This window comes from Lygodium microphyllum, chromosome 30, assembly GCF_053477565.2.
Source record: "Lygodium microphyllum isolate KBCC chromosome 30, Lygodium_microphyllum_v1.1.10, whole genome shotgun sequence".
Taxonomy (NCBI): Eukaryota; Viridiplantae; Streptophyta; class Polypodiopsida; order Schizaeales; family Lygodiaceae; genus Lygodium; species Lygodium microphyllum.
The window spans coordinates 60,508,407-60,535,222 of NC_141164.1; the positions used below are offsets into that span (position 1 = coordinate 60,508,407).

The 26,816-nt window shown below is 45.0% G+C and overlaps 1 protein-coding gene across 1 annotated transcript in view; it reads left to right on the forward strand.

The window, feature by feature from the left end:
* The first annotated feature begins 491 nt into the window (after positions 1 to 491).
* The window catches only part of LOC148009904 (initiation factor 4F subunit (DUF1350)), a 140,852-nt gene continuing 114,527 nt past the window's right edge, over positions 492 to 26,816 (forward strand). Inside the window, exons 1-3 of the mRNA XM_087672499.1 lie at positions 492 to 982; positions 8,044 to 8,247; positions 8,377 to 8,434. Coding sequence (XP_087528625.1) covers positions 630 to 982; positions 8,044 to 8,247; positions 8,377 to 8,434 — 615 coding nt within the window. The 5' untranslated portion in view covers positions 492 to 629. The remainder of the gene's footprint in view (positions 983 to 8,043; positions 8,248 to 8,376; positions 8,435 to 26,816) is intronic.

Genomic DNA, 26,816 nt, shown 5'->3' on the forward strand with positions numbered 1-26,816 from the left:
AACGTATTGTGGTTTGCGTGAGCGATTAGTTCATGGTGAATGTGAAGAAGGGAAAGCGGCTTTGGATCGTGCACATGAAATTGATGCTATATACTAATACTAATATAATGCATCAATTCTACAAAGATAAGTTAGAATTTACTAATGGTACTTATAGCAATAATATATTATACTGATTGTAGTGATACTTTACTTGAACCATCTTGCCACATAGGATATCTTTTAAGATGCGAAGTACCCTAACCATCAATAACATCAAGGTGAAGCGTTCTAATTGTTTTGCTGACATTGGTGCTTTGAGCCGTGGTATGAAGCACGGGGAGAACGTCAGGGCAAAGCATTGGGAGAATCTAGTATCTAGTAGGGCAAAGCATTGGGGGAATCTAGTATCTAGTAGTTTGATTAAAGAATCTCCAAAATTATGAGAGATTTTTTAAATTTAAAGATCTAAAAAAAAAGGTAGTGACACGCGAATCGCAGCTGAGGAGACGAATGCACGGGTGGTGGCATATAGAAAAGAAGACGACGAAGGAGAGAGAGAGAGAGAGAGAGAGAGAGAGTTAGAGCGAGGGACGCTTCTTCCACTGACATACAGGAGAGAACGGGGAGAGAGAGCGGGGGACATAGAAATGTCGTCTCCTTGTCTGCAGTGGGCATTCTCAGCCACAAGCATTACCTACGACAAGCAATGCAGTGGTTCTCGGAGGAAGAAGCACGAGTTCCTCGGCTCCAAGCTCAGTAATGCATGGCTGCCGTTAGTTGCCCCCTTCTCTAACCTGCCTGGGGCCAATCTGCACAAGTGGACCCTTTCTGCTGCGTCGCCTTCAACTGTCTCTCGCACTCCCAAAGCGAACACAGCCTACCATCGGATGGCAGATTGCCTCGTCTTCCCACACAAGCCTCTCCGGCCAACGAAGCCAAAGGCCTTGATTCATTTTATCGGCGGAGCTTTCATTGGCGCTGTGCCTGAAGCTACTTACAGGTTTCAAAGTTCAAATTCATGAATTTGAGCTGCAAAATCATGTGTGCATCATTAACTAGAAAGTAAGGGTTGTGCATCAAGTGAAAATGAAAATGAAGTCATTTTTGCATCATTTAACTAGAAAGCAAGGATTGTGCATCATTCAAGAATGGAGCAGGGAGAAATTATGGTCGTGTTATAAATCAGTTTTCTTCATCGCTTCCGTTCAAGACAAAAAAAATGATTTGTACAGGGTGAGTTTACTAGCGCTTCTCGTTACCTAAGCTCAAAGGTTAAGTAAATCAACCCAGTGGGTTGTTCATGTTGCCACAAGAATTCTTTCAGTTGTTCTGATTACCAGTAGATGTTATCACTCTTCTTGATAACATATTTTCAACCTCCATATGGCTGAAGTCTCAGTGCAAAGTTGTTATTGTAAGACGTTTTGACCACATGTCAGCCAAGCTGCTAGCTGCATTGCTAAAGGCTGTTGAGAATGTGCGAGGGTAGATTAGGACCTTAGTCCAAGAGCATGGTCGAGTGCTAAAGCAATCATGTGAGCATTGATGTAAATCTAGAAGTTTTAGTATGAGTAGGATTTTGGAGTCTGAGAAGCCCAAAAAGAGGTGGAGAGAATCAAGGGGTACATCCCCCATCCTAGAGAGTCGGTGATGTGATTGCAAAAGCTGACCTTTGGGGGCATCCAGCCCAGGCCCAAACTCTTGTTCTCACACCTATTTAAAAGACATGACATTTATGAGAAACATTAAAAAGAGTGCATTGAACTAATTTCTCTCTCATGGCTCCCCTACAGTTTGATCCTAGATAGCTTTTGCACTTCTTTTCATGGTATTAGAGTAGGCATTAGACACTCTACCTCTTAGCAACTCAAATCCCTCATGGACATTGCATACATCTAGTTCCTACCTTGGTCCTCCATAGCCACTTCTACATAGTCATATCCACCTGCACTAGTCAGTCCATATCTCGTTGAGTACATGCTCAATGCATGAGCTGTTGAAATCAGCTTGAAGCTTATTTGTAAAGCTATCAATAGGCTATCAAAACTCTAGACATGTCAGAAGCATAGGGTAGCTTTAAAGTCCTTCAATCTCATTCAAAAAAACTGTCACCATTGCCTGCAAGACAGAGGTCTGAGAAAACACATGGATCTCAGTCTATACATTATCATTTGCAGAGCTTATATATTCGTCTGAAAGGTTTAAGAAAGGTGCTTTAAAGGCCACAGAGTCTGACAAGATTGTGCCAGTGGCGATGACAGGCCAAACCTGTTAGATGGATACAGCCTGGAAGTTGCAGTCATACAGCAGTGGCAGCAGCTGTGAGGAAAATCTTTCACCAAGCTCTCTTGGATAGTGGGGCAGGGACCTAAGTCACCTCCTCCTGGAGTTTCAAGGCTGAAGGTTGAGCAGTGAAGTAACCATTACTCCTCTGCTGAGGTAGGGTATTTGAGCTCCAAGGCAGACATAGCTTGAATTTTGAAAAAATTAGGGTTTTCTTATAGACCTTGTTAAGATTTGCTATTTTTTCTTTGGTTCTTGTAAAAACAAAAGATGATATTGGAAGTCTTGAGGACATAATGTTATGCAAGCTACGAATGCAAGTATCTAGTAGTGTTCTATTCCATGTAATCATCTATGGTAATCTAGCCATTAAGTCTTTTGTAAAGTCCAAAATGAAGTTGCTTTGTAAGGCCAAGAGCCATTGTCAAATTTTCAGAGAAGAGAAAGATTTCTATTAATAAATCATGACGTATCTTGTGCGGACAAAGTATCCCAAGGAAAAATACAATGTACAAAGCAGCCTTGTAGGGGACTTCCATACCAAAAAATATATGCAACAAAGGGAAGTCTAGTACAAGGCTTTAATGGATAACTAGTCGGGAGGTCTATAATGCCAAACTATATGGGGTTGACAATGGAACAAAGTGGGTGTCTTTGTGCCTCCTTTGGCTCCTAGCAGCTATCGTAAGGGACACGGTCTCTATCTTAGCCATGCTCCATTCTAGAGGGGGCAATGTCACCATTGGTAACGACTCATTGGTGCCAATTCAAGGAGTGGGGACCATTTCTCTTCTTCTAGATCATCAAGATTCTTTTGCCGAAGGTCATTATGTTCTTGCTTTAGGTTTAATCTTTTTTCTGTTCATGGTTTGACACAGCTAGAAACTTGAGTGGTCTTCACCCAAGAAGTTGTTATTGTTGAGATGCGACCATAAGAGTTGTGCTATGGACAAGTTTGGTACTTGCTTCACTAGCATCATTTGCTTCTGGTCACTACTAATATCGTGTGCATCTTGTGGCTGAAATGACTCTTGTTTCGAAACCTCATGTTGTCCCAAAGCTCTACAAGATGACTTGTTCTTCTTGCCTTTGCCGTCCTTTGAAGGAGCATTCAAGAATTGCACAAATTGAGGATTCTTTGCCAACAATGCAAAGAGATCAGCTTCTTCTTCTTGCTGGTTACTAGCATTTTGAGGCCTTGAGGGACCCGCTTCTTGGTCAAAATCTACTTTCTTAGCATGCTATATATGTTGCATGCCTTGTCCAAGATCAAGCATTGCGTTTCCCCTTGCATTGTGAAGTTTCAGATCGAGAGGCATCATCATTGCTTGATCCCATCTCATTCTATGAAGACATTCTTGCCGTAATGTACAACTGATTACAATTTTAGCACCAAAGCAATGCTTTTGACTTCCAATAAGGTGTTATGGGCCCACCAAATCAAGAGAGTTGAGGTTATCCTGGCAATGGAACATGGAAATCACCTGCCTTCTTAGATAGGGTGGTAGATGACTTGATTTAACTTAATTACAACAAGCGTAAAATTCACATAAATTGAAATAAAAATGCTACCTATCAATCTTGGACATTGGACACCTAGTTGGCTCCAAAAATTTGTGAAAAGTGTGGATCTAGAGCATGGCAGGAGCTATGGAGGATAGAAGATAAAGACAAGATTCATGTTGACATAGACAATGTAGACAAGTGTTACACAAGTGAATTAGGTTTCAAGATGGAAGCTTGGACTCATAAAGACAATCTTGTGTAATGGACTGGCAATGACAATGACACTAACTGAAAGAGGAAAGCATCATGATACTGTATTCATTCCATATGAAAGTGATAGTCAAGTACAATGCTTTATAGTAGCTGGGTAGGTAGCATTCTTCACCACTGTGCTTATGGGAGTCAGGACATCTCTTCCTAGAGCATATATCATTTGTCATTTCTCAACACCTCTCCTCAAATGATGAGTTCCTACACTTGTTGGCTTTTGCCCCCCTTACATGGTGACATGGCCTAGGAGACTAGCTCATAGGTAGCTTAGTCAAGTTAAAGCTTGAAACTTTACATCTTTGGCAAGGGTTTTTACAGAGCAATCCACTAAGGGAAACATATAGATCCACTATGGGAAAAACATACGAAAGATACAATGAAAATTCTTTAGAACAATCTGTCAGAGTTGTTGATTTTAGCGGAAGCATCTTTTTCTTCTTATTCTCATTCATTCATGAATTGATTTTGGTGGTTACGATTCGGTATCTGTTGTGCTCTTTACGGTGGAAACATTCACTGGCTATATGACCAGTCTTACCACAATAATGACATGTCATCCGATCTTTGTTGTCGGTGTTGAATCCTCGACCTCTTCCTTTGGGTCCAACAGCTCCTTTGGTGTATAAGAGATTTTTCCTAGATGACGGGACACTATCTTTTGTATCCTTGTTCTTCTGTTTATTCTCTTCATCAAGAAGAGAGTGCTCAATATCTTTAAGTGAGAGACGTGAAACATTACTTAGGGTAGACACAAGATTCTCATATGGATCCTTATTTACACTTCTAAGTAGTACAGCTATTGCTTCATCTTCATCAATATTTTTCTTAAGAGTTGCAAGCTGGGTTTTTAGGCTCTTGAACTTCTTAATGTGTATGGTCATGGAAGCACTCTCTTTTATATCCAGTTTATAAAACTGCACGAGTAATTTTACCTTTAAATTCTTTGCTTGGGTACCAAACATCGTGTCAAGTTTCTCCCAAGCAGTTCTAGCATCTCTAATGCCAGAGATATAATGTAGCACATCATCACTTAGTCCCCAGGCAATGATGCCGAGTGCCTTGCTATTCATCTTCTTCCATTCTTTGGTTTTTGGTGGAGCTATTGCAAGGATCCTGCTTTCTGAATTTTCTTTTCTGTCATCTGCATCGCCTTCATCATCTTCAAAGAGATCCCAGGGGTCTTTCCTCATGAGGTGGTACATGGTCTTTTCCTTCCAGGCATGGAAACCTTCTCCATTGAACTTTGCTATTTGCTCGAGCTCTGCCATGTTGATAAGCTTCAATTAACGAACAAAAGGATTGTATTTCAATGTGTCAAGAGACACAAGTGCAAGGTAGTGTGAAGACACACTCTGTAGTATCAAGAGATACTATGTCTGGTCTTAAGCTTGAATCTTCTTTCTGCTTGATGAGTTGAGTGTTGCTTGATGGTCTTCCAAATCTTCTTCCAAAGCTGAGTACTGGGTGGTACAATAGGTCAATGGGCAGAGACCTGGTTGAGCTCAGAGGAGTGAAAAAAGTAAAGTGAAATATGAGCTTAAAATCGAGTAGCTATGGCTGCCCTATTCTAGGGTTTTTGATAGGCAACTGAACTTTAGTATGTTGCAGCTCGTACAGTCGATGATTCGAAGTGATACTTGGTGGGGAGTAAGCTTGGATATGGAGCTCGAGTTGCCCTATAGCTGCAGGATAAATCACGCAGCAAGCTGACGACTCTCAGCTTCAGCATTTTGACTTAGCATCTGAGCGTCAGGCACACTTGATTGACCGTTGTGTGGCTCCGGATAGGACCCGTCGTATCAATTTGGATCATGAGCTCCAAAATTGTAAAATCTCAGACAAGGATGACTTGCAAGTGAAGTTGTCTGAGTATCGATGTCTCCTCATCAAGTTCTCAACCATTGGGGCTCCTAAGTCCTCTAATGATCAAGTTACCTTGTTCCTTAACAAGCTGCCAAGAAAATATTTCCATTTTGTGCAACAGGTGATTTCACAGCCTTAGATGCTCACATTTTATGAGTTTGAGTGTCAGCTGTTGCGTTGCGTATAGTTGTTCAATCAATTTCATAACACGTCCTTGATAGAGGGGGCTCTTGTTGCATCTTCTCAGAGGGGCCAACATGGCAAGGACTCACAAAACTCAAACCAAAATCAAAATCAAAACAGGGCTAATGAATCCCAAGGAAACAATCAATCAACACTTAAATTGAGATGGTAGAATGTACCTAAAAAGAATAGGTATTGTCAACATTGTCAAAAGGCTGGTCATTTTGATGATGAGTGCCGAACCAAGTGAAGAGGCATACAACCAAAATCCAAGAATCAGACCCATGCACCCTTGTCGGGTAACCCCCAACAAGGGAAGCAGGGTGGAGCCAATCCTCAATAGGAGCAATGGAGAGACCAGACCCTTATAGCCACCGGTTTGTCATCACAGTTGGCGAACTACTCAACTCCAGAGGGTTTGTCTGATTGGTTTGCAGAGGCCTACATCGTCTCCTTAGAGACATTGGATGCGAGTCTCGTTCACATCAGTGAGTTGTCTCTTGATGAGGTGTTTGCAAAGGCCCACTCATCACAACCAAGCATATCAGTACTTGTTTGGCTTGTGGATAGTGGAGCTATCCATCACATGACTTCTAGAGCGGACATTTTTATTTCCGGAGCCCTTGCAATTGGGAGTATCTGTGTAAGAAATAACTCCTCGGTCACGATTCAGGCCCAGGGTCGTGTCAGTTTTCCCATTGACCTGGGTCCAAATCTTGCTTTACTGGATGATAGACCACTATATTTCTTTTTGATAGTGGATGACTTCTCTAGATACATGTGGTTTCTTTCTCTTTTCACACGTTTGTCCTTCTTCCCCTCTCCTGTCTAACCCATTAATGGCATGGCCGTTTCATTTCCCTCTTTCTCACAAATTGCAATTTCTATTTCTTTTTAGTTTTGATTTCGATTTGATTGAAGTAGCTCCGTGTCATCTCTCTAGAAACAGTGGAAGACAAAGAAGCAGAGATAAACATGAAAAATTACCTGAATCAGTAGTTGTGTTTGTTAGTTTTCATTTCATTGCTTCTTCCCATTCTTGTTGGCTGAAGTAGATCCTCATTGTCTCTCTATGAATGGCAGAACACAAATAGTATGATAAGCTGAGATAAAACAGAGAATGAGCTCAAAATCATCAGTTGTATTACTATGGATGTGAATGAGAATAATGATTGTGTACAAGGCCATTGAGGGTATCCTATATTTTAGGCAGTTGAATATCTTCCAGTTGAAAACGACCTGTAAGTAGTTTCATCTTTCCCCAACCTGGTTCAACTAAAGGTCTGATATGCTCTGCTATCTGTTTTGTCAAACTACTGCCATGCATAGTTTTCCCCATATGCTTCCATATGACCAAATGTAAATGAGTATAAAGGTATGATTTGGACCTAGGGCCGACATATATTACCATAATTGTGACTCCTATTTAAAGGGATAAGTTTGGGGTACTCAATCTTATCTTTGTCATGAGACACCTTCAACTGTTGCTGTCCATGCCTTTGTTAAAAAAAAAGCTTTTTGGTTGGCTAGGAGCAAGTTTCACAGTTTCTGCATCCAGAGAAAAGTGCAAATTGGAAACTGTCTTTTCATAAATCCATGCTTGCATAGGTTTATGACTTCATATGTTTGCCTAGTGAATTGTAGAATCTAGAATGGATCTGTGCTGGCATGTGGCACAGGTCCGCCTTTAGTGCCACCCAACCGGCTGGTACTACCGGGGTTGGCTGATGCCATTTCAGGAAAACTTCCTAGTGGCAACAGTCTTAAACAACCCACTAGTGACCTTATGACATCTGCATTTAGAGTATACATATCTCAATTTCTTATTTCATCCCTCATGGTCTGGATGTGTCTGGTTTTCTGAAACAGTTGGGAGTGAAAACAAAAAGCTTTTAGGTCACTTTTCTGTGGTCTTTCCTTTTTATCGATTACCTACTTCTGTTGAGGATTTGGCAGGCTGTTCATTGAGCTTTTGAGAAAGGAAAGATTTCTTGTCGTAGCAACTCCTTACAACGTCACCTTTGAACATGCTGTAGCTGCTCAAGAGGTCCATCAGAAGTTCCAGAATTGCAGGGCTGCTCTTGTCAATCATGGACTGTGGTCTGCTGGTCTGAGCCCTGAAGACATTGAACAGCTACCAGTATTCAGTATTGGGCACAGGTGCAAACTTTAGAGCAGCAGCAGTTTTTAAGTGGCATTGCCCAATTGTAAGACTTTTATGAAATGAGGCTTTTTTCCTCTCTTGACTTTTCAGATGGATTGCTGAATTGAGTTTCTGTTAAATTTCAGCAATGGAGCTCTGTTGCAGCTGCTCATGGGATGCATCTTTGAGGAGAATCTTCCAAAGGTAAGTCTGCAGAGTGCATTGCTGTTCTCTTTTTTGATTTGCAAATGATGTAACATTTTATCTGATGAGATGGAAGGTAATAGTTGTTTGCATGGGTTACCTCAACTTTTGCTACCCATATTTTGTCTGTGTGGGAACATGGGACATCTGTTTCTCGAAACAGCATTGTTTGACACTTTGACTTGAAAGGCAACCCAATTTTTCTTTGGAGTCATGGAGCTCTATTGAAGGTGATCTGTAATGTTATAACTAGTAGCTACTGTAAAGATGCACTAGGGTTTGCAAAGAAAACACCGAGAGTGTCTAAACACAGAATGAACTCAGACAGTAACACAAAATGCAAGGGAGGAGTCAAATATGTTGAATGAATGCAGTAATGGAATGAATAAAGAAGGTACAACTGTGTGGGTGCTCAAGGAGTGGAGCTGTCCCAAACAATCATTTTCTCTCATGGGAGCGGGCTGAGAGAGAGCCCCAGAAATTCTCATCCTCTGTGTATGGATCTTGAATGCAGCAAAACCACCAAGAATGACGTTGATGCAGTAGATTGGAGCTAAGGGTGATGAGATGCTGCAACTGAGGGCCAGTTAGTCAAGAAGAGGATGTCCTATTGCAGCTGGAAGAAAAAAGTTAAAACACAGCTTTCAGGGAGCGACTGGCACTTTGAAAATGCAGTTGATGTGATGAAAGAGTGCCATGCGACAAGCTGAAGCCTGGAATACCAACTGTAGATTGGTGAAAAGATGCAGCTGATTTGGGAGTGGCCAGCAGATGGCAACAGCAGGAAGGGCCTCCAAACGGGCTGGTGGTGGTCCAAACAGTAGGGGTAGCAGGCTGGCAGCAGGGATGGCACTTCCAGGTGAATGGGAAGCAGCACCAATGGGATGGCAGCCTACAGCAGGGTGGAGAGCTGTTGAAGAGGGTGATGATGATGATGCAGTGATGGTAGCAAGACACTGAATGTGTGAAGCAGCACTTCTGGGTGGCAGCCTACAGCAGGGTGAGAGGGTGATGATGATGATGCAGTGACAGCAGCAAGACGTGGAATGTCTGAAGGGGTATGATGGGATGTGCACATTGAGTGTCTATTTATAGAACTTATTGGAGCCCGAAAAAGTCTCATGCGCCATACAAAATGTAGTGAAGAGGACTAGAGAGTTCAAGTTCTCAATGAATATGACCATAGGAAGGGGCACCTTGTACATGGCCTCAAAGGGGGATACTCCAATGCTAGGATGAGTGGAGTTATTATAAGCAAACTCAACCAAATGTGTTATGAATTCCACATGTTGTATATCATGACAAAAATTTTTCAAGTATTTCTCAAGCCACTTGTTTATTCTCTCAGTTTGGCCATCGATCTTGGAGTGGTATGCCGTAGATGGAGCTAATTTGATCTCCATGGAGCCGAAATCTGTCTGTAAAAAATGGCTCATAAATTTGGCATCTCTATCATAGACAAGGACATGTGGAAGCCCATGCAACTTAAAGATATACTTCATAAAGTGGCTAGCTACTTGAGATTGTGGTATATTGTGTCTTAGTGGTGATTGAGCCAAATCCACTACCACTGTCATGAGGACATGTATTTTTGAAACCTCACTTAACATGTGGATTAATTTTTAATCACATGATTAAGTAAATATTGCACATGTGAGATGCAACCGGGGTTAGAGTAAATTTACGAGCCCAGGACCTGAGAAAATCACCGGATGTCAAAGGCAAAAGTTACTATAAGTTATATTGCATAGATACTTGGTGGTATCTAGTATCAATTGTTGGCCTAGGGTCATTCATTTGGCCATGTGTCAGTTGGTGACACTAGAGATGTGGCGTTTAATGGTATCTAATGCCGATATAATGGTCAAAGATGGCACAGAGAGACTTGGAAGTGGAAGATATTGGCCAGTCATATTATTTTTTTGGGTACCGAAATAATTACTAGATTAATTTTCAATAATTAAAGGCTGAAAATTAATATTTAATAATGGATAATGTTGGAAAAACCATTTGGGAAGGCTGCCACTTGGCAAACTTGCCCATAAAGGTTTGTAAAAGACTGAAGAAGAGGAAAAACGAGAGGATTCTTGCTGTAGCAAAGGTGGGAGAGCTGTGAACAGCGATGGCCAGCCTATTTTCAGCCATTGCAACCAGCCACGAGTGAGTTTTGAGGAGGCGATTGTAGATTTGGACCTTCCACAGGTGGGTGATTGCATCCAGGTACAAGCTGATAGTTGATTTGGATGTCTCAGCTGTAGGCGATAGCATTTAATATTGTTGTGGCAAGGCAATAGTTGCATTTGAGTGATTTTCAGTCATTCTTCGCGGCAAAACTGTGAATTTTCTCTCTCATCTCCCAGCCATTTCATAGCCTTGCTCCAAGGAACTCAGCATTTGGACCCTTGGAGGTTGAGAAATTGCAAATTTCTTTGCTGTAAACCCTAATTTACAATAGAAATTAGGGTTTAGCAGCAACCTCGAAAGTATGCTAGAAATTGGAAGCTCCAAGTCTTGGATTTTTCAGGGCTGAAGGTGAATTTCAGCTAAATTCTTGTGGAGGACTAGCCAACCATTGAATTTGGGGCATTTCCATAATCTATGAAGTGGGTGAAGGCCAATTAAGTGCTCGAATCAAGGGGCAAAACAGATTGAAGACTTGTTGGTTACTTTGGAGATCGGGAGAATCCCGTTATAAATCAACTTTTTCTTCAATAAAGCTAAAGAAATACCGAAAGGGGTGCCAATTTTGGGGCCAATCGGGTGTGCATTGTTTAAGATCAGTAGGTAAATTTGTATTTTTAGATTTGCATTTATTGTTTGCTGCTGTAATTAAGTTGTAATTAGGGATTTACCACTCATCCACGGAAGGAAGGCTAATTTCATGGTTTCATTGCCGGAATACCATCAAATCCTTTGAATTGGTGGGCCCGTGGTACTTGATTGCAACTTGGGACTATTGCATTATTGCTGAAATTGTTCTCAGCAGTGAATTACAGCAAGCATGTCTTCACATGGTGATACGGAATCAAGTGGAGAGGATGCATCACTCCTTGGTTAATCACGTGGTGAAGGGGAAAATGCAATGACTAATGTTGGGCATGGTTCTCAGCATGGACAGCAGGCTGAAAATATGGGAAATGATCCAACGGCAATTGTTTCTTTTGCACCACCAGTGTGAAATCGGCCCGTCATCGATTTATTTCTTGCCCTCTCGCTAAGAAAATTTGGTCACTTTTTTCAGCAGTTTGGCGAGCAGTGGTTGGTTTCTCGCTAAGGCCTTTTGATTGGAATTTTGTGCGGCCCAAATACCCCACACCGACACAGTCGCATATGAAGATCTTGTTTCACTTTCTTAGATACTGGGGCTGTTGGCACAATTGGACCATTCGGAATGCTTTTCTTTTTGATTCAGCCTCTAATGTTCAGGGACATATTGCTAGGCTTAAAGGTCTCTTGCATTGGCAAATAGATCTCATTCGACACTCTGACTTACTCCCTCCCTCGGGAGGACTTACTTCCCTGGCATATGGCAATTTCCTCTGCGTCTTTGCCATGACTTTTGTAGAGAGAGAGAGAGAGAAGTTGATGGCCTAGAGCCACTCCGAACTTTGTGATCCTTTGATCTTGTACTTTTTTTTGTAATTAATATAAACAACCCATTCCAAAGAGAGAGAGAGAGAGAGAGAGAGAGAGAGAGAGAGAGAGAGTATCTCTTTAGGTTTTTAGATAGATATATATATATGAAAGTACAAATGTGTTAAGGGTGTGTTCACATCTGTGCACATGTAAAAGGTACGATGACCCTTTATTCCCAACAACCTTCCACCTAAAGGCAATGTGCCTTAAGAGGAGAAAATAATCAGCTAAGTTTGGATATGTACAAAGGTGAAAAACATATTTTGCCAAGCTCTCCCACCAGACGTGAAAGCCATAAAGCCTTCTTGCATGCCTCAGTGGCAGCCACATACTCTGTCTTTGTAGTAGACAATGCAACATACTTTTGTAGCCTGGAGATCCAAGAGATTGCTCCTCCTGTGAAGGTAAATACATACCCAGAAGTGGACTTTTTGCAATCCGCATGACCAACATAGTCTGCATCTGTAAAGCCAATGACAGATGCCTTTTGCTTTTCAAAGTAGATGCACAAATCCTTTGTGCCTTTAAGGTATCTCATAATATCTTTCATTGCTTTCCAATGCTTTTTACCAAGGTTTGCCATGTATCTGCTAACCACTCCCACTGCAAAGGCAATGTCAGGACGTGTAGCAACCATAGCATACATCAAATTGCCAACAACTGAAGCATATGGTATCTTGGCCATTTCAGCCTTCTCATCATCAGATGTAGGGCTGTCCTCTGCACCGAGTTTCACATATGGAGGCAACGGAACCCCAATTGTTTTCCCCCCCTCCATATTGAAACGCTACAAAACCTTGGAGATATACTCCTGTAGAGATAGATAGAGTAATCCTTTTGATCTATCTCTGAGTATTCGCATGCCAAGAATGTGATTTGCATCACCAAGATCCTTCATGTCAAAGTTGCCATGAAGACTTCGCTTTAGTGAGTCCAAGGCATGAGTATCCCTGCCAGCAATCAGCATGTCATCAATATACAGAACCAAGATAATCAGGCTGCCAACTGCTGCCTTCTTGGTGTATAAGCAGTGATCCACTTGACTTCTATGAAAACCTTAAGACTGCATAAATGTATCAAACTTATGATACCATTTTGTTGGTGCTTGTTTCGGCCAATACAAACTTCTTTTGAGTTTATATACCATCTTCTCTTTCCCTTATGTCTCAAACCCCTCAGGTTGCTGCATATATATGTCTTCATGCAGATCACCATGTAAGAACACAGTCTTTACATCCATCTGTATGAGCTCCATATCTTCAGCTGCAACCAAGCCCAAAATGGTTCTCAATGTAGTCATCTTGACTACAGGAGAGAAGATCTCATCAAAGTCAATGCTATGCTCCTGCTTGTACCCCTTCGCAACCAATCTTGCTTTGTACTTTGGTGAGGAACTAGAAGTGACCTTCATCTTGTAAACCCATTTGCATGGAAGGGTTTTCTGCCCTTTAGGCAACGGCACCAAGTCCTAAGTGCCATTTTTCTCAAGAGATTCCATTTTGACAACATGGCTTTATACCATTTCTTGCTGTCTTGTCTGTCCATTGCTTCCTTCAAGCAAGACGGTTCACCACAGTCTGTCAACATGACATAATCAGCCACATTGTTTGCACCAAGAATAAATCTATCAGGTTGTCTAGTAGCCCTAGACGATCTCCTAACCCAATGATCATTGTTTGCTGGCTAGTGAGCATTTTCAGCTTGCTGTCCTGTCATTTCAGCCTGCAAATCAGCATTAACAGCTTGCTGGCCTGGCTGTTCCTATACTTCCAATGGCTCATCATTATGGGCAATAGTTGGCTGATCATTTCCAGCATTATTTTCTGCATTTGCAGGTTCATTTATAGCAAGTATTTGCTGTTGTACAACGGGCATATTTTGCTGTCCAAAAGGTATTTCTTCCCGGAATACAACCGTATGGACCTCCTTAGTCTTTTCGGGCTGTTTATGTATGCGATCTTCTCAGAAGATAACATCATTGCTGGGTACTATTTTCCTTTTCTCGGGATCCCATAAAATGTGCAGAAATGCTTCGTAGCCAAACAGTTTCAAGTGTGCATATGAAAGTGGCTTTCCCGACCATGCTTCTTGGGGAACTCCCCCCCCTCCCCCCCCCCCCCAAAAGGCATGTTTGGTGATTGATTAATCAAGTGTACAGCTGTCATAACAGCCTCTGCCCAAAAACCATGGGGTAATGCAGCATGAGACAGCATCGTACGGACCTTATTTTGTATGGTTCGATTCATACGCTCTGCAACTCTATTTTGGGATGGATTATGAGGGGTAGTGAGCTTTCTCTTTATCCCTTTGCTTTCACAAAATGCTTGAAAGGCCTTGGATACATATTCCCCACGGTTGTCAGAGTGAAGACACTGGAGTGTCTTATCAGTTTGATTTTCAACCAATGCCAAGAATTTTTTAAACTTGTCAAGCACTTCATCCTTGCTACAAATAGGGTAAACCCATACCTTCCGTGTAGCATCATCGACAAAGGTGACAAAATATTTCTTTCCCCCTAAAGATAACCCTGGCATTTGACATATATCGGAATGTACTAACTCTAGAGGAGAAGATTTCAGCGAAAGAGACTTCTTATGAGATGTCTGTGCATGTTTACCATAAACACAATGATCACAATGCTCAAAATCAGCATAACGAAGACAAGGCAAGTAACCCAAATAAGAAAGTACTTTCATTCCAATTTGACTCATGTGTCCTAACCAGCTATGCCACAAAGAAACACTTGGCTGCTCGGTCACTGCAACAACATGGTCACACACACTAGATACATGAAGAGGATACAAGGTATCACTTTTACAACCTCTGGCAATCACTCTAGATCCCTTAGAGATCTTCCGTTTCCCATCACCAAAGGTGGTATGAAATCCATCGTCATCTAGCTGCCCTGTGCTAATCAAGCTCTTCTTGAGCTGAGGTACATGCCGTACATGCTGAAGTGTGAAGACAGAACCATGCTGAAACGACAACTGCACACTGTCAATATCTGCGATGTCACATGCATAGTTGTCCCCAAGATGGACAACCCTCTGTATAGTTAGAGAACCACTCACGATGAGGGGTGACACGAAATGAAGCACCTGAATCGAGAATCCAAGTATGCATGTCATCATCTATATCTGCAAGTAAAGCATGTGCACCATAGTGTGAAGAGACCAAGAGTACGTCATTCGTAGTGTCACTGTCATGAGTGACTACATTCACCTCTTCAATTTTGACACTAATCTTCTTAGGTTGACTCTGTTTCTTCTCTTCCTTGCTATCATCTGTCTTCTTGCCCTTTCCTTTCTCTTTCTTCCATATGTAGCAATCACGTTTAGAGTGACCCTTCTTGCCACAATGATGGCATTCAACATCTTTGCCACGTGATTTACTGCGTCCCTTGCAATCAGATTTGCCTTTCTGCTGTGATCTGACCCTAATATGCAAAGCACTGGAAGACTTATTGGATGTATTGTTCTGCCGATTCATTTCTTCCATGAGTAGAGCACTCTCTACATCAGTATGCAAAAGAATCGCATTAGAATTGCTCATAGCAGTCCTGAATGTATCCCAACTCTCTGGCAGAGTGCAAAGCAAGAACATAGCCTTAAATTCTTCATTAATCAAGAACTTCAAGGCAACCAGCTGGCTGAAAATGGAGTTAAACTCACTCAAGTGAGTAGACATTGCTGTACCCTCTTTCATACGCAAATCCATAAGCTTTCATAGCCAATACACTTTGCTTGCGGCACTCTTTTGTGCATACAGTTCTTCCAGTTGAGTCCAAATAACATATGCAGAATCCAAACCTTCAATGTTAAACAACAAGGCATCAGAAATCGATTGCTTGATGGCTGAGCATGCAAGCTCATTTAACTCATCCCAATCTTTCTGTTCCATGTCTGCTGGCTTTGTCCCTTTGGTCTTAATCGGCTTTGCTTGCTTCTTTTGCAACAGGATATTGTAGCACTGTTTGTGCTTGACTGCAAAATTATGTGCTTCTTCAAGCTTCTTAATGTGCATGAGATTACTGCTGTCATTGCTGCTGGCCATGATTTTCAGCTCAAATGTGACAAAAAAATTTAGCAAATGCAGACCCAAACTGTCACACAAGTGACCAAGGTACAAAAAGTACCAACCAGCAAAAAATAACCACGTAGAAGCAGAAATTTCAGGTCTGTAAGTAAATTTTCAGAAGCACCGAACCATGTGCTACAGCATTCCACAATTGATTGTAGCTGTTCCAAGGGCAAATACATCACATTACATGAGAAGTCCCAAATCTTAGCTGCAATTTCTGTTGTACATGTACCCATGGGTATAAAATTTGACATGCACGGTCAAAAGTCCCAAAATTTTGTGCTCAAAGCATCATCCATACATCTGCATTGTTTCTGACATGCATAGAATAGACCATTTTTGCCAAAATAGAGCAATTTCAGCAAAACCCCCAAATTTTTCCAAGTGCTAGATGTCCAAATTGCATGGATAATTAAACCCGCATGTACATAAAATGACCAAATGGCGCACAAATTTTGACCAAATAGCAAAAGGCTCAAATTTTCGGGCCAAGATTTTACAAATTTGGAAGTTGTGCCTCCACACGTGATACCCAGTTAGAGTGAAAAGGGGATAAAGGAGATTTTTAAAGAAAAAAAACTGATTTTTGAAAGATGTGACCGGGGGGGGGGGGGGGGGGGAAACCCGTTGACCCGTGCAGGTTTCCGCATGGTCGTCGCCTGCACCTGCCTGCCACCAGCCCGTCACGGCATTGCTATCCCCGTTGGTCCCTGTCCGTTAGTTGTGCGCTGTGTCAGCTCCTTGCTGGTCCTGTTTTACCAGGTCTGGTTGCTTGCAGCAACTGGTCGTTTGCAGCCCGTCAAATTTGCTGACTGCTGCCCGCCAGTGACTCTTGGTCACCTGTGAGCTGTCTTGTCACCACGCTTGTCACCCTCTACACATGTGGTCTTCTACCTTAGCCTGACATACAGGGCGCCAAGAGCTCTAGCTGTCTGCTGGTCTCGTCAGATATCGGGAAGCGTGCAGAACCTGACGGCTCTGATACCAGTTTGTTGAGCTCAGAGGGAGCACAAATTGAGACACGCAATGCTTGCTAGCGGGAGAGAGAGAGAGAGAGAGAGAGAGAGAGCTCGTCGTCGGACTTGCGCAGGGTTCGTTCGGTGCCCTGCCGTTGATTTCTTCTGCTCCGTCACGTCGTGGGTTCGTTTGCGTGCCCTGTCACGTCCGTTCGCCTGTTCGTTCGTTCGTGCACCCCGTTAGTTCGCCTGTTCGCCCGCTCGCCCTATCACGACTGTTTGCCCCGTCACGTCGCCTGTTCGTCCGTCCGCCTTTCCCTGAGAGCGCCTCCCTGCCTTGTTCGTCCCTCCGCCTGGTTCCCTGACAGCGCCTCCCTACCCTGCCTGTGACCTGACCCTGCGACCTAACCCTGAGACCTGACCCTGCGCAGGAGCGACCTGACCCTGCGAATCTGCTCCGTTTTCCTGCCTGACGACCCCGAACATCTGTATAGCAGGCGGTTGCACTGTTGACTCCACCGTCAGACCTTCACCGTCAGTCCCCCGTCTTGTCTCACCTTCGAAGCCCCTGTTCTAAGAGCGACTGGCACGCAGTCTTCTAGGTTTCTGGCACAGCAGAAAGAATTCTGTGATACAGCAGAGGGTCGGCCTCCGCCGTGTGAGAAACCAGCTTTCAGGGGTGCAGATTTCTGACTCAGTAGACAGAGACCTGTGCTGCAGCAAGACACAGAGAGAGAGAGAGAGAGAGAGAGAGAGAGAGAGAGGGGGGGGGGGGGGAGAGAGGCCTGTGCGCCTTGTGTTCCACCCTCCTGCCCTTGCACTGTTAGGGTTGTGCCCTGCCGCACGCCCTCTTGGGACAGGTCGTGATTGCGGTGGTCAAGGTCGCGTCTCCCGCTCTTCACCGCGCGTTAGTCCTCCTTCGGGTTCCAATCGTGATACAATATGGCTGGTCTGGATCTGGATTTTATAGACCAAACGGTGGCAGCGCTTGGTTTGGATTCTGATACTGAGGAGCCTGGGGATATGGTTCCGTGCACTGAAGAGATGCCCCCTGGTCCTGACATCCAAGTTGGGCACAACAAGTGGCCAGGTGTGATCATACTGGTGGTTCTATGTCATTATTGATTGTGACTCTGCATGCTGATGGTGGAATTATTTTTGTAATAGTCGTGTCTTGGCTGTGGGCCCCCCGTGTGTGTGTGTGTGTGTGTGTGTGTGTGTGTGTGTGTGTGTGTGTGTGTGTGTGTGTGTGTGTGTGTGTGTGTGTGTGTGTGTGTGTGTGTGTGTGTGTGTGTGTGTGTGTGTGTGTGTGTGTGTGTGTGTGTGTGTGTGGGGGGGGGGGGGGGGGGGGGGGGGGGGGGGGGGGGGGGGGGGGGGGGGGGGGGGGGGGGGGGGGGGGGGGGGGGGGGGGGGGGGGGCGCTAGTGGCTGCACAGTCTGCTACAAGGAGAATGTGTTGAAGAGATTTTTGTTGGGCCCCGAGGGTTTTTTGAGGTGCTGTTGAAATCTGAGACACATCATGCTGCTCTCCTGTCTAAATTACCTTTGTTTTTTGATCGCCGGTTGGTCCATGTTGTACCATGGCGCCCAATGGCAGATTTTCAGCGTCTGTTGCAACGTGAATGCCCTGTCTGGGTTGAAGTGGAAAATTGTCCGGCTGTCTATTGGCCACTGTTGAAAGACGCTATGGCCGCTGTGGGCACTGTTCTGGTTCCTCCAAGTCTAAGGGTTGTGAATCGCAACCGGTTGTGACATTGCTTTTCCTGTGGACAATTGGGGCATTTTATGGCCGAATGCCCGGAGCAACAACACACTTCAGATGCTGGCCATGTTGCGTTGCCCATGGAAGATATGGTGTGTGATGCTCCGTCGCAGGATGCTATCCATCCACCTAAAGTTCTGGAAAAAGGTAAACAATAGGTTTCGGGTCCGGATTCCCGTGCCACTGACTGGGTTGAAGTACGTGCAAAAAAAGGCAACAGGGTTGTTGCTGGCATGGGGAATACTGGCATGGGGAATACTGTGCCTACTATCTCACAAGATTCCATGCGTACCTATATGCGCAGGAAGGAAATGTTGTCTTCCGAGCGATCCTCTCCTGCTATGGTTTCCTCTTCTCCTCGTCCTCAGACCACCAGGAGAATGTATTCGGATCGTCCAAAGGGTCCACTTGCTAAGCTGGATTTTGATACCAGAGGCAACGTCATTACCCCGTGGGATCGTCGTTATCCCCGTTCCATCCCCAAGCCAGCAGATATGCCATCTACCTCCAAATCTGGTCTTCAGAACTCTTTTGCTGTGTTGGCGTATTTCTTGGATGAGGGAGTCCTGGACATTCTCGCAGAAAAAGTCAAATCGAGGCAAGCTGTGCCTCGTACCCGATTTTGTTTTGAATACACATGAAAATAGCCACGTGGAATGTGCGAGGAATTTGTTCTCGCCACAAGCAACATGCCATGTGGACTGTATTGCATGAGAATCAGTGGGATGTCCTGTGTGCTGTTGAGCATAAGAGTCACGGGGAAGCCGGAAAAGTTGTGGATTGCCATGGCTTTCGTTTGTTCTATGCAGGGACACAGGCCATGCATTATTCGGGTGTGCTCATGATTGTACATGACAAATATCAGCCTGTTCTTATTAAAAATGATGTGCATGGTCGCTTTCTGGTGATTGAAATTTTATTCGAAGGGAAGATCTTATGGTTACTTGGTCTCTATGCTCCGAATGATCCTTTATCTCGCCGGGAGCTTTGGCAGACTTTGCAGACCTCCTTGTCACTTGGCAGACGGGGCTTCTTGATGGGGGATTTCAATATGTGTGTTGATTCTTCCCAGTCCACATCGGAGCATTCGGTAATGGACGCGTCAGAAAGTCGTATGTGGCATGAGTTGGCTCTTACTGTTCTTAAGCAAGATCTCTGGTCCTGGCTACACCCATCTTCTACAGGCTTTGCTTTCCATTCTGCCCAGTATGCAACAACATGGTCGCGGTTGGACCGCATATACATCATACAGAATGATGATTTTCTTCCTGAGATGCTCGAAATGAAAGTGTTGCAGCAATATGCCTTGTCGGACCATTTCCCTCTGCAGCTTGAGCTGCTTACACAACCTGTTGCCCCTTTCAAGCAATTTCTGGAGAGACTCCCTTTGCGTTTCAACTCGTCTTACTTGAAGCATGCAATCTTTTAGGGCTATATGCAGCAATTGATTGATAGATTCTTATTGGACTTCTCCTCTCAGGACACTGCTTCATTTGAAAGATTGCTCTCTAATGTGCAGCGGGTTGCTCGGCAGTATGGGATCCATCATGCATCTCTTTGTCGGCGGTGTCGACAAGCAGCAGAGGACCTGCTGGCTTTGGTTCGTTCTCTGCTGGTGGACACTCCGGATGATGCATTTCTGCTAGCACTGGTAATGCGGCTGGCTGATCTTATTAAAGAATTTCAGTTGAAATCGTATCAGCAGGCCAAATTGCAACATCTGACGGAGACTTTGCAAGATAGTGCGTGTTAGACTCATAAGTTCTTTCGAGCCCTCCATGCCTCTCCTGCTCGGGAGAATATGACCAGACTCGAGGATGCAGAAGGCCACCTGATCCTTGATCCGCAGACTATTGTGCATATGTGTAGGAATTATTTCCGCGACCTTCTTGGTTCCACTTCTCCACCTGCAGTCCAAACTACTCAGGCCTGTTCGGTTTTTTATGACCTGGTCCGCAATTAGGTTCCGCAGGACATGCAAGCTACTATGGAGTCAGATAATTGTGAGGCGGAGGTTATGGACGTTTTGTTACACTTGCCCAAGGATAAAAGTCCCGGTTGGGATGGTCTCACCAATGAGTTCTTTGAGGCTTTTGCTATCTAACTGGCGAAACCATTGAAGGCTTTGTTTCAGCAGGTGTGGGAAACGGGGATCGTGCCTTCCTCATGGAAAGAAGGACTTATTAAACTGCTTCCAAAGGTTCCTTCGCCCTCTACGTTGAAACATTGGTGTCCAATTTCTTTGATGGGTTCTATGTATAAAATCTTTTCCAAAGTAATGGCGAATCGGCTCCATAAGCATTTCTCTGCCATTGTGCACCCTCTCCAGTATGGTTTCATTAAGGGCCGAAACATTCTACATAATGTATTAAACGCGCAATTGGCGATTGATTATGCAAGGCATTCTAATCAGGAGGTCGTACTGATTCAATTGGACCTGGAAAAGGCTTTTGACTATCTGGACTGGTCTTTCGTTGCTGAACTTATGTCTGCTATGGGCTTTGGTGCTCGGATGTCTCGTCTAATCTACACCATCAATGCTGCGGCGTCTTCGAGAGTTATGCTGAATGGAGGTGTTACTGAGCCATTTGTCCTTGCCCGCTCTGTCAGACAGGGGTGCCCTTTGAGCCCTCTCTTCTTTGCCCTTGCGACTCATCCAGTTCTTTCGATGTTATCTCATATGGCAGCTTCTACTCAGTTGGTTGGATTGTCGCTTCCTTCTGGACAACACTTCATTAGTCAATCCTTGGCTGATGACAGCTTTATGATTTTGCGTGCGGACAAGGATAACCTTAGAAAAGCATTGGATGTTTGGGCTCTCTTTGGTCAGGCGTCTGGCCTTCGCATCAATGCGTTCAAATCAGCCATTCTCAGCTGCACGGAGTCGGATTTGCAGTCCTTGGACTGGCAGGGTATGGTTGTTCCTCGTGGCTCCATTGTCAGGCATCTTGGGTACCCTTTGGGTGTTGATGTTCCCCCAAAGCAGCTTCTATAGTGGATTTCTCAGAAAATGGCGGCTAAGTTTCTGTATTGGAAGTCTCAGGCCTGGCCCTTCCATGTTCGCCTCAAAGTAGCCCAGACAATTATGTTGCCAATGCTCACATATTTCTTGCCATTGCTGCCCTGGACTACTACGACTCTGAATGCTCTTACTCAGTCTATTCGTTTCATGCTATGGAAGAAGGATTCATTGCATGCAGGTATTTCCTGGATTTCTTGGTCGCATGCGTGTACCCCCAAATGCATGGGTGGAGGGGCTATTTTAGATGCCCATATTCACATGCTGGCACTCCGTTGGTCTCTTTTCCGCGCCATGTGCTCGGATCATCATCCGTGGGTTGTTATAGCCCATTATTTCCTTGAGGATCATGGGCTTCTGCATGGCAATACCCAAATCCGGAGTTCTTGGTGGCATGTTCTTAATGCTGATTCGCGGTTCTCCAGTTCTTCTTCGTCGCTGCTTACTCATTTGGTATGTTCTTGGAAACTGGTCCTCCAGAAGGCTCAGTGGCATCCAGCGGAGGATCACGTAGCTACTAATTCTTTTCAATTGGAATTGCTGGCAGTCTCGCGATTACTTTCATGGGAGGGTAAACATGAGCTTCGACCACAATTCAACCGGATGGCACGTTTGGGCTTATCTTCAGTCGCGGATGTCACCCTTGCCAGTCGCAATGTGTTAATATCGTTTCGTACAACTAGGAGGCTTTTTAGGATTCCTCGTGGATATAGTCATTTATGGGAACAGCTTTTGATGGTGCTCCAGAGCAGACAACCCTTTCCTGCCCTTGCTTTCGGATCATCCCTGGCAGGATTGGGACTTTGAAGGCCGGCTGAATTTAAACAAAGCTTCTGCTAACTAGGTGTATCATCTTCTGATTAAAGATCATCAATGGCTGGTTACTAAAGCGAATACTCTATGGGGATTGCGTAAATCCCGGTCATGGTGGAGGGCAACTGTGATGGAGGGCTGGTTGAACAAGACACTCTTCAAATATAAGGTCTTTCTTTGGAGAGTGATGATTGGTGGTCTTCCTCTTGCTTCAGCTCTTTCCAAGCGACGAATCTCCAATGGCAACTGTTTCTTTTGCACCACTACTGTGGAATCCGCCCGGCACCGATTTATTTCTTGCCCCATCGCTAAGAAAGTCTGGTTATTCTTGTCAGCCGTTTGGCGAGCGGTGGTTGGTTTCACACTACGCCCCTTTGATTGGGTTTTTGGGCAGCCCAAATACCCCACTCCGGCACAGCCACATATGAAGCTCATGTATCACTTTCTTCGATATTGGGGTTGTTGGCATAACTGGACCATTCGGAATGCTTTCCTTTTTGATTCCGCCTATAATGTTCAGCGGCATATTGCTAGGCTTAAGGGCTTCTTGTATTGGCAGCTAGATCTTCTCCATGATTCTGACATGCTCTCTAGGGAGGACTTATGTCCGTGGCATATGGCAATTTCCTCCGCGTCTTTGCCATGACTTTGCAACTCGTAGTACTGGAACCTCTTTACATGATGGCGTAGCGTCATCATGTATCTTGTAATCAAGTAATCTTGTATTTTTTTCGTAATTAATACAATTACCTTTTACGAGAGAGAGAGAGAGAGAGAGAGAGAGAGAGAGAGAGAGAGAGAGAGAGAGAGAGAGAGAGAGAGAAAGCATCCAATTTTTCAGGATTATATGCAGCAACTGATTGAGAGGTTCTTACTGGACTTCGCCTCTGAGGGCTTGGCTTCGTTTGCACGCCTGCTCTCTAATGTGCAGCGGGTTGCTCGGCAGTATGGGATTCACACTGCCTCTCTTTGTCGCCGCCGTCGACTTGCAGCAGAGGACTTATTGGCCTTGGTCCGCTCCTTGCTCCTGGATTCCCCAGATGATGATTTTCTGCTGTCACTGGAGCGGCGTTTGGCCCATCTTATTCAAGTCTTTAGCTTGAAATCTTATCAGCAGGCCAAGCTGCATAACTTGACTGACACATTGCAAGATAATGCCTGCCAGTCTCATAAGTTCTTTCGCGCCTTGCATGCTTCTCCGGCTCGCGAAAATATGACTCGACTTCAGGACTCGGAAGGTCGCATGGTCACTGATCCGCAGACCATTATCAATATGTGCAGAAATTATTTTATGGATCTTTTTGGTTCTTCATCCTTGCCGTCTAGCCAGGTTACGCATGCCCGCTCGGTCTTCTATCAGCTGGTCCACCAGCAGGTTCCGCTTGATATGCAAGCCTCTTTGGAGGCAGATATTTGCGAAGAGGAGGTTATGGATGTGTTGTTGCACCTGCCTAAGGATAAAAGTCCTGGTTGGAATGGTCTCACTAATGAATTTTTTGAGCACTCAGCCACGCAGTTGGTAAAGCCTTTGGTGGTCATGTTCCAGCAGGTTTGGGAAACAGGGGTCATGCCTTCTTCATGGAAAGAAGGCCTCATCAAACTGATCCCCAAGGTCCCTTCGCCGTCAAAGCTGCAACACTGGAGACCAATTTCGTTGATGGGCGTGATGTATAAAATCTTTTCCAAAGTGCTGGCAAATCGGCTTCACAAGCACCTTCCAGCTCTTGTGCACCCCCTCCAATATGGTTTCATTAAGGGACGCAACATTTTGCACAATATCTTGAATGTGCAAATGGCTATTGATTATGCGAGGCACTCCAATCAGCAAGTGGTCTTGATTCAACTGGACCTGGAAAAGGCGTTTGACTGTGTGGACTGGTCTTTCCTTGGAGAGCTTATGTCTGCTATGGGCTTTGGGATCCGCATGTCCCGATTGATCTACACCATTAGTACTGAGGCTTCTTCAAGAGTTATGCTTAATGGTGGGGTCACAGAGCCATTTCTCCTTGCACGCTCGCTCAGACAAGGCTGCCCTTTGAGTCCTCTCTTCTTTGCCTTGGCGACTCACCCGGTCCTTTCAATGTTATCCTCCATGGCGGCTTCTGCCCAGCTGGCAGGGTTATCTCTTCCTTTGGGGCAGCACTTCATTAGCCAATCCTTGGCTGATGACTCCTTTATGATTTTGCAGGCGGATAGGGATAACATTCGCAAGGCATTAGATGTTTGGACGCTCTTTGGTCAAGCTTCTGGTCTTCGCATCAATGCCTTCAAGTCAGCCATTCTCAGTTGCACGGAGCTTGATTTAGAGTCATTAGGCTGGCAGGGCCAGGTGGTTTCTCGTGGCGCGATTGTCAGGCATCTTGGATACCCATTGGGGGTGGATGTACGGCCAAAGGCCCTGCTGGAGTGGATTTCACACAAACTGGCCGCCAAGTTTATGTATTGGAAGTCGCAAGCCTGGCCGTTCCATGTCCGCCTCAAAGTGGCTCAGACAATTATGCTACCAATGCTGACGTATTTCCTGCCATTACTGCCATGGACGCCCAGTACTTTGAAGGCTCTTACTCATCCCATTCGTTTCATGCTATGGAAGAAAGATTCACTGCAGGCAGGCATTTCCTGGATTTCATGGTCACATGCATGTACCCCTAAGCGCATGGGTGGTGGAGCTATTTTGGATGCAGAAACTCATATGCTGGCTCTTCGTTGGTCTCTGTTTCGTGCCATGTGTGTGGATCATCACCCGTGGACCATCATAGCCCGTTATTTTCTTGAGGACAGCGGCCTCCGCCAGGGTAACACACGGCTTCGAGCCTCATGGTGGCATGTCCTTAATGCTGACGCTCGTTTCTCCAGTCCCTCTTCCTCTTTGTTAGTGCATTTGGTCGGCTCTTGGAAAGTGGTGCTCCAAAAGGCCCGTTGGCATCCTGTAGGGGACCGCGTGCAGACAAATTCTTTTCAGCTGGAATTGTTGGCGGTATCCACATTACTTTCATGGGAAGATAAACATCAGCTCAGACCAAGATTTAACCGCATGGCCCGTTTGGGTGTGACTTCGATTGCGGATGCTACCCTTGCCACTCGCAATGTCCTTGCATCATTTCGGACTGCTAGGAGACTTTTCAGGATCCCGCGCGGATACCGTGATTTATGGGGGAAGCTTTCCTCGGAACTTCAGGGTAGGCAACCCTTTCCTGCCCTAGCTATGGATCGCCCTTGGCAGGACTGGGACCTTGCAGGCCGGTTGAGTCTGGAAAAGGCCTCTACTAATCAGGTGTATCATCTTCTCATTAAAGATCACCAATGGTTGGGCGTGAAAGTTAATGCTGTTTGGGGCCTGCGGAAATCACTGTCATGGTGGCAGGCAACGCTGATGGAGGGATGGCAGAACAAGACACCTTTCAAATGCAAGGTCTTTCTGTGGCGGGTAATGATTGGTGGTCTTCCTCTTGCTTCGGCCCTTTCCAAGCGTCGAATCTCGAATGGCACTTGCTTCTTCTGCACCACTTCGGCGGAATCGGCCCGACATCGTTTTCTTTCTTGCCCGCTCGCCAAGAATATCTGGTCACTCTTGTCACGAATCTGGCACGCGGTGGTGGGGTCTTCACTGACTCCCTTCGATTGGGTTTTTGTGCGCCCGAAGTATCCCACACCACCACCGTTACATATGAAGATCTTATTCCATTTTTTCAGATACTGGGGATGCTGGCACATTTGGACCACCCGAAATGCTTTTCTCTTTGATTCGGCTTCTAATGTACCGCGACATATTGCAAGGCTTAAAGGGCTCTTGCATTGGCAGCTAGATCTCATCAGGCACTCTGACTTGCTCCCTCGGGAGGATTTGTATTCCTGGCATTTGGCAATTGCCTCTGGGTCCTTGCCATGATTGGTGAGAGAGAGAGAGAGAGAGAGAGAGAGAGAGAGAGAGAGAGAGAGAGAGAGAGAGAGAGTGAGAGTGCCGGCGAAGCGATTGACGTGACGGGGAGCGCGATGTCGTCGCCTGGTCGCCTCGCGCGGCCTTCGGCTGCCTGACCCGCGCTCGTCCTGCGTGTCGGGGACCCTGCCGTCGCCATCTGACTTGGGAGCCGTTGCCTGTCAGCCGCCTTTCGACTTG